Source organism: Berghia stephanieae, chromosome 6, assembly GCF_034508935.2.
Source record: "Berghia stephanieae isolate SIO BIC M18660-M18661 chromosome 6, UCSD_Bste_1.3, whole genome shotgun sequence".
Lineage (NCBI taxonomy): Eukaryota > Metazoa > Mollusca > Gastropoda > Nudibranchia > Aeolidiidae > Berghia > Berghia stephanieae.
The window spans coordinates 35,120,102-35,137,601 of NC_088365.1; the positions used below are offsets into that span (position 1 = coordinate 35,120,102).

Genomic DNA, 17,500 nt, shown 5'->3' on the forward strand with positions numbered 1-17,500 from the left:
TCCTTTTTCCAACTCTCTCTCTCTCTCTCTCTCTCTCTCTCTCTCTCTCTCTCTCTCTCTCTCTCTCTCTCTCTCTCCCTCACTCTCTATCTCTCCCTCCCACCCCCATCCCTCGCTATCAAAATATATGTCTTCACTTTCCTTTTTTTCTTCTTCCCCTTCTTTCTTTAATTTGCGTGATTGACAATAAGATCATAATATGGCATCGTTTTAATTTCTAATAAATGTCCATCATACTCCAATCCAAACTAGCTTATAGCCTTCGTCAAACTGCCCGATATTCCCATTTCAATAGCCAAATCCAACGGTACCAATAAATTAAATGCGCTCTACAACGCAAAAACAATATTATTCTCTACTTAAATGAATCAATCAATATTGAGAGAGAGAGAGAGAGAGAGAGAGAGAGAGAGAGGGAGAGAGAGAGAGATAGAGAGAGATAGAGCGAGAGGGGGGGCGAGAGAGAGGAGAGAGAGAGTGGGCGGGGGAGACGGAGGAAAGAAAGAAAGAAAGAGAAAAAAAGAAAGAGAGAGAGAGGGGGGGGGGGAAAGAGAGACGGAAAGAAAGAAAGAAAGAAAGAGAGAGAGAGCTAGAAAGAGAGAGAGAGAGTGAGGGAGGGAGAGAGAAAGAGAGAGAGAGAGAGAGAGAGAGAAAGAGAGAGAAAGAGAGAGAGAGAGAGGGAGAGAGAGAGAAGAATCTTATAATTTTCTTAACTAGAAACTCCAATCAATATATTTTTTAATGAACATCAACGGATACACAAGTCAAGGTGAAAAAAAAAACAGAACCCAGAAAAAAACCCCAAAAAAATCCAAACAAATCCATTACAAGCAGTTCGTATTCAGAAAGTGTCTCAAAATAACATTACATAAGCGTTTACTGCTTAGTCCAACAACTCGACTGGAGCAAATTAATTTGTTTCAGGGGCTGTCGATTCAGCTCCCTACCAAATCCTCCCTTTTGAGTCTATTATTTCAAAGGATTATCGTTAAGAGTATTCGGTCTACTTCCTACATCCGATTCCCCCCTCCTCCCCCCCCCCCCCCCACCCCACCCACTTTTTCCGAGCCAACAGAAAAGAAAAAAATACTGAAAACCGTAACATGACTAACTATACAATGCTCGGAAATGGATATTCTCTTGTTTGTTTTATTTGTTTACTTGTTATTTGTTTTTTAGTTTTTTTAGGGCTTGTTTTTTCTCTCTTTTGATTTCGTTTTGGTTTGCTTGTTTGTTTGTATGTTTTAATCCCCGATAAATTTTTTAAGTCGTCCCAAATAACTTTAATAGTCGAATTCTCCTAACCTACTTTCACGTATAAATCGTGGATCCGATCATTGAGTCTCGATTTTCGGATAAAACCGTTTTGGTTTGTTGGGTTTGTTTTTTTTCGCATTTGGGCCGAAAATATTTTACCCAACGTAACAATCGGAAAAACAAAAACAAAGAAAGAAAAAACAAAAAACAAAACAAAAAACACACATACAAACACCAACCAAACAAAAAACAGGGCATGACTCGCAGACAACGGACCGGATTCGATCTGCATTACGGCTATAAATTCTTCGACTTTTCCTCTCGGTAGAGATTGGGTAATGAGTCTAGATCAGTCTGTAAATATCGCAGACTAAAGCCCTACTCAAAGATAACAAGTAATTGACAGTGTCGGTATCACTCCGAAAAAAAAGATCGAGATCGACTCTTCTTTTTATGCGGACTTATGAAAACTCTTACAATCTCTGAAAATACATAATGCCGTCCCTATAAAGCACTCAATCCTAATGCTCGTCCACGCTTGAGATGAAAACACATAAAATAGGATGGGCTCTGCTGTACCACATCCCTAGAATCCACATTCATCATTTACTCCCCCCCCCCCCCCCCCCAACCCCTCCCCAACACCCCATTCCCTAAACAATCAACGGCAACATTGTGATAATGATGGGTCCTTTTCGGAAACAAAATCAATACTTTTAAAATAATTATTCGTATAAAAGATCGGACCCAGGACCTTCCGATCCGAAAGCGATACCACAAGACCAAATAGCCGCACACAGTCACCAAAAAACAAAAATTAAAATTAAAAAAAAAAAAAAAAAAAACAACACACACACACAAAAAAAACCCAAACAAACAAACAAAACAAAGCGACATTCCGAAAACACAAAGCTAAAACTTGTACTTTCTTCGATGTCAGCGAGCCAGTGACTTCTTATATAGGAGGACGAGTCGCCGACGAAATTTTACGTTCTACGGGGCCGGCCTACGGGGCCGGACAACCATCGGGACAAATATATACAGTGCAATATGTTATCTTTGGTTGTATTTATCTATCATTTTGTATGTCTGTATGTCTCTATATATCTATCTATCTATGTATTTATCTATCTATGTTTCTATCTATGTATCTATCTATGTATCTATCTATCTATCTATCTATCTATCTATCTATCTATCTATCTATCTATCTATCTATCTATCTATCTATCTATTTATGTCTCTATATTTTTTTCATTATTATTTTCTCTTTATCTTCAACTCCCACTTCTCCAACTCCCTCTCCGCCTCTTCCTCCTTATTCTTCTTTTCATCCATCTTTAGATGTTACCGATTCCCGGAATTGATAATGAGAGAGGAGAGAGAGAGAGAAGAGAGAAGAGAGAGAGAGAGAGAGAAGGAAACACACACATACACAGAGGGAGAGAGAGAGATAAGGAGATAGATAAGGAAACACACAGAGAGAGATAGATAGATAGAGAGAGAGAGAAAGAGAGAGAGAGAGAGAGAGAAAGAGAGAGAGAGAGATAGAAAGAGAGCGCGAGAAATAGGGGTGGTTTTAGTCCCAGGGCCTGATCGTTGTTGGGACAGGTATATGGTACTACATCTCTCTCTCTCTCTCTCTCTCTCTCTCTCTCCCTCTCTCTCTCCATCATCGCTTTTCTATCATCTCTATCTATCTATCTATCTATCTATTTTATCTATCTATCTATCTATCTATCTATCTATCTATGTCTATGAATCTATATTTCTCTTTATGTTTCACCTTTTCATCAATTCCCACATCTTTTCCTTCATACATACATCCATCCATCTACCTACCGACAAAATCAATCGATCTACCTTCATATCTATGTTTAAATTTATTATGTATCTATCTATTCATCCACACAATTCATTTGTTTTCTTATTCCTCTCTTTATTGTTCTCATCCACAACAATATCTTCATAGCTCTCTCTCTCTCTCTCTCTCTCTCTCTCTCTCTCTCTCTCTCTCTCTCTTGATAGTATTTCGTACGTGTATTCACCGTCATATCAAATCAAATAATCCTTCTCTCTCTCTCTCTCTCTTTCTCTTCTCTCTCTCTCTCTCTCTCCTCTGTGTCTCTCTCTCTTTGATAGTATTTCGTACGTGTATTCTCCGTCATATCAAATCAAATAATCCTCTCTCTCTCTCTCTCCTCTCTCTGTGTCTCTCTCTCTTTAATAGTATTTCGAACGTGTATTCTCCGTCATATCAAATCAAATAATCCCCCCCCCCCTCTCTCCCTCTCTCTCTCTCTCTCTCTCTCTCTCTCTCTCTCTCACTCACTCACTCACTCTCGACCTCCCACCATGCTTTTCCCCGTCTATTTTTCTCACAATAAAATGGGAGAGACAGACACACTCACACACACACACACACACAACAGACAGAACGAGAGAGAGAGAGAGAGAGAGAGAGAGGAAGGAACCAACATAGACTGCGAACAGAGAGATAGGTAGAGAACAAAAACTAAGTCTGAAAAATGCCATTATTGACGTTCAGTTTCCAGACACCAGCTATTTAGTATATTGACCATTAATTACTCATGATAAGTCAATAAAAACCCAGTCATCCGCATATTCAAGTCAAGAGGAGATGAGAGGTTTGGGAGAAGAGGAGGGCAAGATAGACAAAGCCAATAAATAGTGCACGCTACATTTGATCCGTCATTGCCTAATTTATGATTGTCATTGCGTCAATTAGTGAATGTGAGTGTGTGTGGTGTGTGTGTGTGTGTGTGTGTGTTGTGTGTAGTGTGAGAGAGAGAGAGAGAGAGAGAGAGAGTGAGAGAGAGAGAGGTTTGGGGTGGGGGGGGGGGAGCAGTGGAAGGAGATTAATTTTTTAATTACCCAAACAAATCACAATAAATGTAGACTCCACCTCACTAGTTCAATTCGTATTGAGAATGTATGATGTTGCGTTGGGAAGAGAGGTGGAAGGGGGGGGGGGGGGGGGGGGGGGGTTGGGGGTGTTAGTGTGTGTGTGTGTGGTTGGGGGGGGGGGGGTTTGTATGGGGGAGGGGGTGTTTTCTGTTCAAAAGTGTGTGTTACAAGGTTCATGTACACAAAAGTTTCGGATTTTATTTGGTCAAGACTCACCATTTCTGTAGTTAGTGTAATCCGTGTTCCATCACAAATAAGAAATTAATTTCAATTGAATCGTTCTATTTTCTATGACTCTCACTATGACTATGATTAGTTCTGACTCAGGGAGGTTATAGTAATATTATTATTATGCTTTGGTTATGCGACATGTATTTCTATATATTTTTTTATTTGATCCTGTAATTTTAACTCACTTCAAGAACATGTAACATGTTAGGAATCAAAGTCAAAACATATTGATGTGATAATGACTACCATAAGCACAGTTGCACATCGTGTAATCCACTGAAATCTATCAATTATAACAATTCCATTTAAAAACGAATGATACACAACCGCTTGCTTTGGAAGTTTACAAACTAAAGAGGCAAACATGCAGATTGTTATATACTTCTGTTCTCACAAACAGGGATGCCAGATGGCCAGAGTTCTTCGAAGCCAGTTTAGACTGCAAAAGTAACCAAAATAGAACCCCACGTGGCCAAACACTTCAATTACTTTGACCTCCTTAAAAGACATCGATTTTGATTTTTTTTATGGACTAACCTAGGGAAAGACTTGTTTTATTTTTTTAAAAGAAAGTTTTAATTTATAATATATACGCGATTCTCTGTGTGTCAATTTTGATCACACATGTGGCCATCTGGCAGCACTACCCACACACCAACTATGACTTAACTTCTTGACACTTCTTCCTAGCAAAATAGCAGTATTCTACTAGTTGCCTTTCCTTTTCAAGCTGCAACTTGTGGATATGGGTGAAATTTGACCGTTTTTGTGTGGGAAAAATTATCTTCGTAGTAAATAGTAGTATCTTAACCGTATCCATTACTTTAAAGACAGCATAGTCGGGAGAACGGTCGTCTTACTGGTGAGCCGGTCAGTTAAGGAATTTCTTTGATGACGTAAAAGTGACATCACTTCCCCACCCGATGGGGAAACGGTTGGGGGAAAGACGAGAAAGGAATGCCTTTGATTGTCACCGACATCTGCATATCATTACAGCCTGACGACAGGGGTACTGTTATATAGAGAAAAAAAACGAAAGGCCCCGTAGAATGTATCGAGCTTTGGCTGTGAGCAGACCAGTACTATCAGTAGACAATGCAGCGAGCACATCCAGGACAATGAAGTAGCAGGAAGAAGTCGATAACGCCGGGAGCACTGATTTCAAATGGTGCTAGACAGGACATGCACCGTTAGGACATCTATCCACCATTCGAAATCAGCATCCCAGCGCCTATTGTCTCCTGATGTTCGGGATTTTCTGTTAGGATGTCTGCCATGGAAAAAGAAAATCCTTTTAAACTGCTTGAAAACGATTACATTTCTGGTAAAGACGAGTATCTATTTTAATTTTGGATCTTTAAACTTGAACACGTCTCTCTGGCTCTTCACGAAAGCGACCCGAAATTTTGTCAAATCTGTTATTTTACCAGAACAACAATCCGATACGATGAATGAACTCATTACCTATCAGTAGGGGAAAAGTAAGCAATGTGGTCAAATGCCTTAGAAAACAAAACTATTCTAGACTTCCTTTAACACAAAAGCCATCAAACTTTTAACGAGAAGAGAAATGATCCGAGACAAAGATTGAAACAATCCAACTATGAAAGATCGTTATGTCAAAAATATATAAAACCTATATAATGTATCCTGCTCAAAATTTTGGGACGGAATAAATAGAACAACTATAGAAAGGAAAAACCCAACAACAACAGATAAATACACTAAAACGACAAAGCAAGTGACATCATCCAAAGGGGGCTACGATATACAACCGAAAACGACTAAATATAGTGTTAGAAGACTACTACTTCATAATCCAAAGCGTCGATATAAACTACAAATAATAAGACACCAAATGTCTAATATTGTATCCTGCAAATAAGTAACAACTCGACAAGGGTACATGCACGTGAACGTGCAGTCCAACGTTTACTGCGGACCAATAAAAGGGAGAACAAAAATTTGCAACAATTTCATTGCCCAATCGAAGTGACGATACAGCTCGTAGTACGTAAACTGTAACTGTGCGTGTGCGGGTGTGTGTGTGTGTGTGTGTGTGTGTGTGTGTGTGTGTGTGTGTGGGTGTTTCTGTGTGGGTGGGTGTGTGCGCGTGTGTGTGCGAGTGTGTTTGTGTGTGCGTGAAATCGGTTTGCCCAATTATACGTTGTATTGTAGAGTATCAAAAATCACCAGCACCTCTCGTCCGCCGTCCACTGCTTTCCAACGAGCAAAATGAACGGTTACGTCCTTACTCTGTTGACCAAGGTACGTCCTTACTCTGTTGACCAAGGTACGTCCTTACTCTGTTGGCCAAGGTTCAGTGCCAATGCATAATAATAATCCCATGAAATGTAGATTAGGGTAAGAGGGTATAATTTAAAAAAAAAAAAAGACGAGGGGAAATAATCAAGATTATTTAGGTGGAAAATTACTGTGAATCCAGGGCAGATAACTTGATTAATTCATGTCGCAGGCAGTGTTGCCTGATATTGAAATAATAATATAGTTCAACATTTTAAAAAACTAATTAAAACGGCAATAGGGAGTCGGTGTTATACGTTAACGTATATCAAAACTTTTTACAACACCACCCCTTTTTCTCCTTTTTAACGAAGTAAACCAAAATGTAAATTTAAACAAATAAAAATAAACAAAACAAAACAAAACAAAACAAACAAAATAAAATTTAAAAAGCAACAAAAACACACCAAAAAAAAAAACAAAAAAAAAAAAAACAACAACAAAAAAACAACAAAAAACAAACATCAAAATTGAATTAGAGAAGAGGGCAGCGATAATTCCAGTTCTTTTCGGCCTTGTGTTACTGTCAGAGTTTCATTGCACTTTTATTTTCAAGTTTAAGTTATACCAGAGAGTTTATAAGCTAGCGTTAGCTATACAATCTCTCTGGTTATACCTACTACTAGTAGTACTAGTCAGTGATACATACAACATCGCCAGCAAAAAGGAAGTTGAGGAGAATAGACACGAGACACCCCTGAACCAAGGGTTTATTTCAATCTTAAGCGTAAAAAAAAATGTCCATTCGGTTAATATCTAAAGATCTGAAATGTGCAAGAAACACCGATGTACAGTAAAGTGAAATATCAAATTAACAAATTAATGTCGAGCTCGACTGATTTTTTGAGATGTTTTTATTTTACGAGGAAAATTATAGTCGACCTCTCTTAATTTTTTGCGGGATGTTTTTTTTTTCTTCTCTTTTTATTTTTTGCTTTGTCTGGCACATTTCATACACATTTGTTCAGTTTTTTTAAATCTTACACCGGTGCCTGCTCCTTAATTTCTTAATTTAATATCTAACCAAGCGATCTAACTAATACGATGGGACTTAGGATCTAATTCGGCATAGGAAGGTTAATTCATTCATTCTCCATTGGCTGGCAAAGCCATCCTGTGTGGCAATAATATTATCTCCTTCATACAACGACACCACATAGATTGAAAGAGTGACATTGTTATGACAGCTAAATCTCGCTACAGACAAATCACTGTCATCACATCTACTATTCCTATTTGTCTACTCGACAATGCTAATAACTCCAAACGGAGAAGCAAAAGATGATTATCATCATCATCATCATCATCATCATCATCATCATCATCATCATCATCATCATCATCATCATCATCATTATTATTATTATTATCATTATTATTATTATCATTATTATTATTATTATTATTATTTTATTATTATTATTATTATTATTATTATTATATTATTATTATTATTATTATTTATTATTATTATTATTATTAATATCATTATTATTATCTTTATTGTTGTTATCGTTGTTACGACTACTACTACTACTACTACTACTACTACTACTACTACTACTACTACTACTACTACTACTACTACTACTACTACTACTACTACTACTACTACTACTACTACTACTACTACTACTACTACTACTACGACTACTACTACAATAATTATTTTTTCTTCGGTGTTAATAGCGGCCAAGTGATCTAGTGGTATGACACTCGCCTTCCGATCGGAAGTTCTACTGTTTGAGTCCTGTTCTGAGCGGTGCATAGTTGTGTTCTTGGAAAAGGCTCTTTTCTCAGTTTAAAATAAGTACCTGCTAGCTAACAACGTTGTCTTTGTCCGAAAAAATTTGTAATATCGTCTAAAAGGGATCATCGCTCATCTTAAATATTAAATGTTGCTGTTGGCTTGGCACCCATTTTAAAACGATTTGAGCACGATATTGCGCTTAAAAAGAGAACAGGATTTTGTTGGGGTTTTTTTCCAGACAGCTATCCGAAACCATGCAAAAATTTAGGAATCAATGAAGAGCTTGAGTAGCTATGGATAAAGAAAGGTTGGAGGAGGAGAGGAGGAGGAGATATATCAGATAGGCAGACAAAGATGACTGACGGTCGGGCGGATGGACAATTGGATGGATAAACGAATATATATTATATATATATATATATATATATATATATATATATATATATATATATATATATAGAGAGAGAGAGAGAGAGAGAGAGAGAGAGAGAGAGAGGACGAAAGAGATATAGAGTGAGAGAGAGAAATAGATAGATGTGCGCGGAGTGTGTGTGTGTGTGTGTGTGAGAGAGAGAGAGAGAGAGAGAGAGAGAGAGAGAGAGAGAGAGAGAGAGACTGTGATATTATATTTTAACAAATCAATGAAATATTTTACTTAGTTTCTATCTTATTTCTTTATTTTGCAACTACATAATTATCCTCCCTTTGGTAGAGTCATTTAGAGAATATGAATCAATTTCCCAACAGCAGGGAGTTAAAAACAACCCACGTTATGAATACACCACTGTATAATATCAACAGAGGATTAGTTGTTGGAGAATCAAACAACCATCGTCATCTATATAATGTTAACCAAACAGACAGCTTTAATGATGTAAGCAATTAGACACAGCACAACATATAATTCAAGTAAACTCAAAGATCAGTTACCATGTTCTAAAAAAAAATTCTCTCGCTGAGAAAGAAAGAAATAAAAAAAAAAGAGTTAAGACAATACAGCACACTACAAGGAGAGGGGATGGGGAGAGGAAGAGAGTGAACGAGAGAGGGGCTGATAATGTAGAAAGGGAGAGATAGAGAGAGAAATAGAAAGAGAGATAGAGAGATAGATAGATAGATAGATAGATAGATAGAGAGAGAGAGAGAGAGAGAGAGAGAGAGAGAGAGAGAGAGAGAGAGAGAGAGAGCGAAAGAGACAGAAAGAAAGAAATAAAAAATTAAAAAAAAAAAAAAAAAGAGAGAGAGAGAGAGAGAGAGAGAGAGGAGAGAGAGAGAGAGGAGGAGAGGGGGGGGGGGGGGGAAGCAGCAATTCCAAATATATCAATAAGGTGTAACATATCGATAACCATAACGGCTGATTAAAGATTATGATTAGTTTTGCGCAGGAGTGCATCCCCCTCCTCTAACCTTGCAAAATGAATGAAGTTGACGTCACTCATCTCATATTTATTGTTTTTAAAGCATCAGTTTTTACGACTAGCTCTCCCTAAATCTCATAATCGATCTATATAAACGTTTAGGACTACACATAGTTTTGTGTGTTGGTACTATCTATCTGGCGTGCATGGCTGGTGAGTATTTTACTTAATTTAAAAGCATGGCATCTATACAGATTCCTTGGATATATAAGGTGTCGTCTTTTCCTCGACAAGGATATGAGTGAGTGTCATCTCGCTAGAGGAGCACATTAAAAACAAAAAAACAAACAAAAACAAACCGGTATGATTTCTTTGTTTCTTTGACTGTTTATCTGTTTTTACTAATATTATATATATATATTATATATATATATATATATATATATATATATATATATATATATATATATATATATATATATATATATATATATATATATATATGTATATAATTTCATAACTTCATCTCAGCGTAAGCTTCATCTTATTTATTTTTAAAGTAAAAATTGAGCTTGTTATATAGCACAATATCCGCTTAATGTGCTCAAAGCGCTTTACAAGGGGTCCCTGGCCAACAGCAACATTTACCATTTAGAACGGAACATGACGCCTGTTAGGCGACATTACATTTTTGTTTTCGCACGAACACGCTTATAAGAATCTATGATAAAAGAGCTAGGATCAAAATGCAGACCTGCCGACGTGAACATTTTAAAAATTCGTAGTTTTTAGAAAATAAAAATTGTAGTCGCTATATTTAACTTTAGAGATCAACATTTTGCCCTCACAATGATAAGATAATACTTCACGATCTCTAACATTATGCACTGTGGCATCAAATTTTATTTTCAATTATTATAATGACTTAAGAGAAATGTTGATGAACTTCTGAAATTGGAGCCAGAACTTAGTAATTTTATGAATTGTTCGTAGTACGAGGCAGGTCTGATTATGCGACCGTAAAACAAAGACTACGACTTGTGCGGCTATGTTGTCTTGTGGCTTTGTGGTATGACACTGGCCTTCTGATCGGAAGGCCTCGGATTCGAGTCCCACTCTGCGCATAGCTGAGTCATTGGAAAAGGCTCTTTACTCAAATTCTCTCATCGTACTCAGGTCTAAAATGAGTACCTGGCCGTTAACAGTGTTGTATATGTCGGGGTGGGGGGGGGGGATATAATATTGCCTAGCAGGCGTCAGTCATGTCTCGTCCTACATGTCAAAAGTTGCGGTTGGCTAGGGACCCCTTGTAAAGCGCTTTGAGCAGGTTTAGTGGACATTGCTCTTTTTAAATGCTCAAGGTTATAAAGAGGACATGGAAATATTAGAATTTTGATAAAGTTAAAGACTCTTTGTAAGAGAACATAATGTGAATCATTGAACTGACATTTTACAGTCAAGAATATTTCTGTTGACAAAATATCATTACAACAGAAAATGCATGTTGCGTTTACATAAGAAGAGTGACACGAAAGCTACTTAAAATGATAATTGATGGAATACAAACGAAAAGTGATTTAGATTGGCATTTGTTTGTTTTTTTTGGGGTTTTTTTTTGTTTTTGTTTTTTGTTTTTGTTTTTTAAGGGTTTTACGGCGCTTCCAACACATTAAGGTCATATCAGCGCCAGTAAAAAGGAAGAAAATGGGATAGTAAAAAGTTCTAGAATTACAATTAAAGCACAAAAGAAAAGATAAGACAAAGGGGAACTGGTTCAAACAGGGAACAGATGTAGATTCCAAGAGCAGACCGTCAAAGTACTTAGTTTGAGATCACCTAAAAGTCTCATCCAGACACAAGCACAGGTCCCGACTAAGAGGAATACACTCAAATGTTTACCAATCATATAATATAATATGTAAACGAAACATAATACAATGCATAACAGAGAGATGAATTACAAAGAAAAAAATATCATCTCCCAAAACTATAACTATACATTGTTTCCCTTCCAGCCAAAGAACTCCGGCAAGGATCAGGACAAAACTAAGTAATCTCATTCCAAGACAATGACAGGAAACAATTGGAAAAAGGGTATGGGGGGATAGATGACACAGCATGTACCCCCCTGCCCACTATGAGAGGTCAGGATCCCCACCCAGTTAGATTGGCATTCGATAGAGTGCTGCCTAGTAATAGAGTATTATAGTGCCCGACTAATTGGTAATCGGAGCATTTCTTGTATCACTGATATTTCTTGTATCATTAACCCTTTTCACTACAGCCATTTGTTGATGATCAAACAACTATTGAAAATTTAAACTTATCAACTACAGATTCTTTCACTTGAAAATTATCCCCTGATTTTTCCCTTCTTTATTTCGCCCTATCGCCTTCAAATAAAACACGTTCATGAAATAAATATATCTAAAAGTTAATCCATGAGTAATTGCTGTCTCTGGCAAAATTGAAATTGAAATAGAGTTGAATTGCCTTTTGTGTTTTATTTGGTTTTGGTAGCATTACATGTATAACTAATAAACAAACACACGCACACACACACATGCACACACATATATAATATATATATATATATATATATATATATATATATATATATATTATATATATATATATATATATAATGAGAGAGAGAGAGAGAGAGAGAGAGAGAGAGAGAGAGAAAGAAGGAGAGAAGATCGAGAGGAGAGAGGGTATATTATATATATATATATATATATATATATATATATATATATATATATATATATATATATATATATATATATATATATATATGAGGTGCGTAAATCAAAGATTATCGAACATCACACGTTTATTATAATTATGCATGACGAAAGCAACAACACTATTAGTATCACACCACACCCGTCGTACCTTATTCATTGTCCTCCTGTTTTATTGTGCTGCGTGGAGGAATCAAAAAGACAGCTGATAAATATAGCCAGGAAAAGTACGGACAGAGATGTGGATAAATAATGTCATAAGCGATTCTCGCGATACTCGTGATTAATTATTGAGGTAGATCTTCAATCGTATTTGATTATAAAAGCACGTCCTGCGGGTTCCCAAATAATATATTGAAGATATGTCTACAGATGACGTTTAAAAAATATTTTTGTGGCTTACTCTAACAACACACCTTATATTGTTATTGTTTTTGTCGTCGTCGTCGTCATCGTCATCGTCATCATCGTCATTATTATTATTATTATTATTATTATTATTATTATTATTATTATTATTATTATTATTATTATTTATTATTATTATTATTATTGTTATTGTTATTGTTTATCATTATTATTATCATTATCGTTATCGTTAATATCATTCTTTATTTAATTTTTTTTTTCATTTTTACCAAATGTTTGTTGTTTAATTTGAACTCCAAATACCATTGGATTGTCATTTATTTGTTTTCTCAAAAAACGATTTCTAAAGGTTGTACTATCAAAATCTGAAAACCTGATTCATTTCTAACTCTGTCGTACTCAGCGTTGGTGGTCACCTAAATATGACACAAATTGTTATACATATTTCGAACAAGCAGGAGTAACTTGCTCGAGAACATAATTCGGCGGGTAGGACTCGAACCAACGTCCACACATTTGCAAGTCTGGTAACTGGGAGCAATTATAGGCTCAATTTAACATTGATGTAATGGACAACATCTTACGGTGGTTTGAGAGTATTTCGATTGTAAAAATGAGACCATAACAATTTGGGTTATCAGAACTGCAAATAAGTACCCGCTAAGTCATAGATAAATAAGTCATCGTCTAAGGTTAGTATTTAAGCACTACAAATGAAAACTCTCTTTCCACTTCCTTTTGGTGGTCGTCGCCTTGTATTGTGACGTCATTTTCAAGAAAGGCCATATAATGTTCATAAGGCTACGATATCACCAAGCTATAATGTGGTCTAGTGGAATGACACTCGCTTTCGGATCGGAAGGTCCTGGGTTCGAGCCTTGCTCGCCGCATAGTTGAATCCTTGGAGAAGGCTCTTTACTCACATTCTCTCACCGTACTCAAGTGTAAAATGAGTACCTGGCTGTTAACAGCTTTATCTCTGTCCGAAGAAAAAGAAATGTAATATCGCCTAACAGGCGTCCCGTCCTAAATGTTAAATGTTGCTGTTGACCAGGAACCCATTGTAAAGCGCTTTGAGCACGTTTAGTAGATATTGCACTATATAAAAGCTCAATTAAAAATATATATTTAAAGCTACGGTCAACGACCATATTGCTGCTTGCCAGTAAGTGTCTTGTCTAACATCTTGCCTTGGTGGCCCAACAAGCAAATTAAAATTGTTGTGGTTTTTATTCAATGGGTTTTGTACGACATATTAAACTTAAACATTTTGTATATTTTAGTAAGCTCTGACTGAAAAATTAGGCTATATTATGAACTTTGTCTAGGACAAAACAAAAGGCGACTTCCAATAACGTTAATAGATTCATAGCAATAGAACGGTGTTTCTAATCAGGATAATGATGTTGACGGAAAATAAGAAATGGGGAAAACACACACACACACACACACACACAGAGAGAGAGAGAGAGAGAGAGAGAGAGAGAGAGAGAGAGAGAGAGAGAGAGAGAGAGAGAGAGAGAAATAGAGAGAGAGAGAGAGAGAGAGAGAGAGAGAGAGAGAGAGAGAGAGAGAGACAGACAGACAGACAGACAAACAGAATGATAGACAGATTGACTGACAGACACGCATGCAGGCATAGATATAAATAGATAGATGGTCACTGACAGACAAATAGGCCACAACTAAAAGCAGATAGACAAACAGAAAGACAGACAGCCATACAATCAGACAGATAGTACAGGTAGATAGACGTATATAGATCGCTTGTCGGAATGTAGGGTAGATAGATAAGCGAGCAGGTAAACAGATAGATAAGCAGGGATGGAACGAAGGATAGGTGGATCAACTGGTGGGTTGACAAAGAAGACAAAAGACAAAAAGATGGGAATTGGAAGAGAGGAAAGAAGAGGTGAAAGTAGGATGAAATGTATCTATTCAACATGGTGAATAACGGGTTTTTATTAAAACAAGACCAGAGACACCCCCTTCATGACCACAATTGCCCCAAAAGCAGGCTCAAATCAAGAAAAAGCTTCCTCACAGTAGAGAGCCTTCACCCAGACCACTCAGCATTCTTCCGCCTGGACAAATGGGTAGAATGGGACAAGACAGCAAACGATGCCCTCCAGCCCCCAACAGAAAAGCTCCCAGCAGGCACAGACCTCAAAAGAAAAGAATGGGTGGCGCTGAACAGAGCTAGAGCAAAGGTGGGAAACACCGCCACCAACCTCTTTAAATGGAAAATCTCACCGGGCACTGAATGCCCATGCGGTCACCCCAGACAGACCATGGACCACATCCTGTCCGAATGCTCGCTGGGACCTCACTGCACCAATGCTGACCTGAGGGAATGCAACCAGACTGCCCGGGACTGGCTGACTCACTGGCGCGACAAGATATGATGATGATTAAAACAACCTGGTCAGACAAAAACATTTATAGAGAAGTTACTTTGGACACATTAAGTGTTACGTTAAGAAACACGCCGTGTAATTTAGAGTAACTTCCTCTTGTCTGATGTTTATAGGATAAAATATGGAAATCCACTTTATTGGTAAACTGATGTATCTTGATATAAAATAAACAAAGAAAGAAATAAAAATAAACAAACGAATGAATGAATAAATAAATAAACACAGCCACAGCCTCGGTATAACGTTGAAGAAAATTACTCAAGAACAAAAATCCTTCGAAATCTGAGAGAAAATTTAAAATTCAGCTTTGACTACGCTACGAATTCCATGTTTCACGATTGACATTTTCTCGGAAAATCGTTTTTAAAATCGGGATATTGAATCAGGAGGTAAGATTTTGTTGCACATTTATACTATTTGAGAAGGGAAACTCAACTTTGATGTGAATAAGTACACGTTTGTTGTTATTGGGGCACTTTGTAAGAGTGCTATACCAGAGTGCCCAACACTAAGCTACGGAAATGAATAAAACAGTAAAGCCCATTGCACGGACAAACTGTGGAAATGCATTTCACTTTTCTTATATGTGACCCATGGCCTCAATATCTGGATGAAACAGTTACCGTAAAATGGATCTAAATATCAGAAATATGAAATTATACTTTTTATTTATTAACCAGCTAACTGCCGTACTCTTTTTTAAAAAAACATGTATTTAAAAATTTGGCCAGAAAACTGGTTCTTCAAATTAAATATCGATCAATTAAAAATAACACTCATATTGCAAAAACTCTCAAACTGGATCCATGTTTTTCTGGAGTACGGCAGTTAGCAGGTTAAGGATCTACATAAATTAATTGTGCTCAATAAAACACAACTTAGCCCAACTGTCATAGGTGTGAATGTTAACTCAATTTGTATCTAAACCGCGCCGGTCTAATGCCGTTGGGGAGCAATGGATCTCATATAACAAGAATCCTCCAAAACACTCGCCTTATATGTATTTCTATTTATAGTAGTCACCCACCTTATTCCGTTTCTCCTCCTCCTGCCTTCGTAACTCCTTAGACAATTCCGCCTGGTTCTTGATGAGGGCGTGCTGTAGAACAATCTTCTGGCTCAACTGCTCGTGACGCTCCTGGATGACTTCGCTACGGGCTAGATCCCAAGAATCGGCCACTCGCTCTTGACGCTGGAATGAGAAAAGAAACGACTTTGAAAAGTGTGAAATTCGCTCGACCTGAGCGTGAATTAAAATAAAGATTCAGATCCGTCATCAAATCACCCTTTTATGGATGGATAGAAGAATGGACAGACTGATAGTTGGATGGATGGAGAGAAGTTATTATCCCTTAACATCAGTTGTGTGATGGTCCGAAGGGTGGGGAATGTGAATGATTGATGAGGGACAAGTGAATTTTTTTTTAATATGTAAAATTATGATTTTAGCGTTTTGTTCACAATCAAATCTATTAAACCTTATTCTCATCTGTTATTTTATTTTATTTACTTTTTTTTTTTTTTTTTTTTTTTTTTGGTTCACAGTCAATCCTCAACACATAACTTAACAAATGAAGACCGATTGAAAGCGGTAAGTATGTGAGTTGGAGGAATGAGAATAAGAAAAACTGCTTATAATTTGAACTGCCATTATGGGGATAGTCCTAAAGATAGAACGAAATTGATGTCACTCAGCTCTTTGTTATTTTTTTTAGGTAGTCATTTTTAAGAGTCACTTTAACTAAATTGTATTAAATCAGACTCTAAACGTTTAACGTTACACATGGTTTTGTGTGTTGATATGCTACACCCGACTGGCGGATGTTATGAGTTGTTAAACTAAACGCAAAGCATCAATAATTGAGAGTCTTGAAAATGATCTCTGGTTGCTTCCAAAATCTGCAGCATTAGATTTAAATGTATCCAGCAATACAATGTGTAGACGACTAAGCTCTGCTAAACTAAAATATTGTCGTCCATACAGTGGCATACTGTCCACACAAATCTATCGATTGGCAAGACTGGAATGGATACAACTTTAATTATAACATGAATTCATTTTCAAGGTTTGATTACACGTAAATCCTCCTTCAAAAATTCTGCAACGCTCAATTTTGAAAAAAAAATTAAAAAAGGGGG

The 17,500-nt window shown here is 36.9% G+C and overlaps 1 protein-coding gene across 4 annotated transcripts in view; it reads right to left on the reverse strand.

The window, feature by feature from the left end:
* Positions 1–17,500, reverse strand: part of LOC144974942 (uncharacterized) — a 135,784-nt gene that overhangs the window by 66,236 nt on the left and 52,048 nt on the right. For 2 of the 4 annotated variants that reach the window (XM_078918478.1, XM_078918480.1), the window contains exons 2-3: positions 16,389–16,553; positions 12,727–12,755 (exon numbers count right to left, since the gene is read on the reverse strand). In XM_078918478.1, coding sequence (XP_078774604.1) covers positions 12,727–12,735 — 9 coding nt within the window. In that variant the 5' untranslated portion in view covers positions 12,736–12,755; positions 16,389–16,553. The remainder of the gene's footprint in view (positions 1–12,726; positions 12,756–16,388; positions 16,554–17,500) is intronic. The other 2 variants (XM_078918477.1, XM_078918476.1) reach the window with 1 other exon arrangement.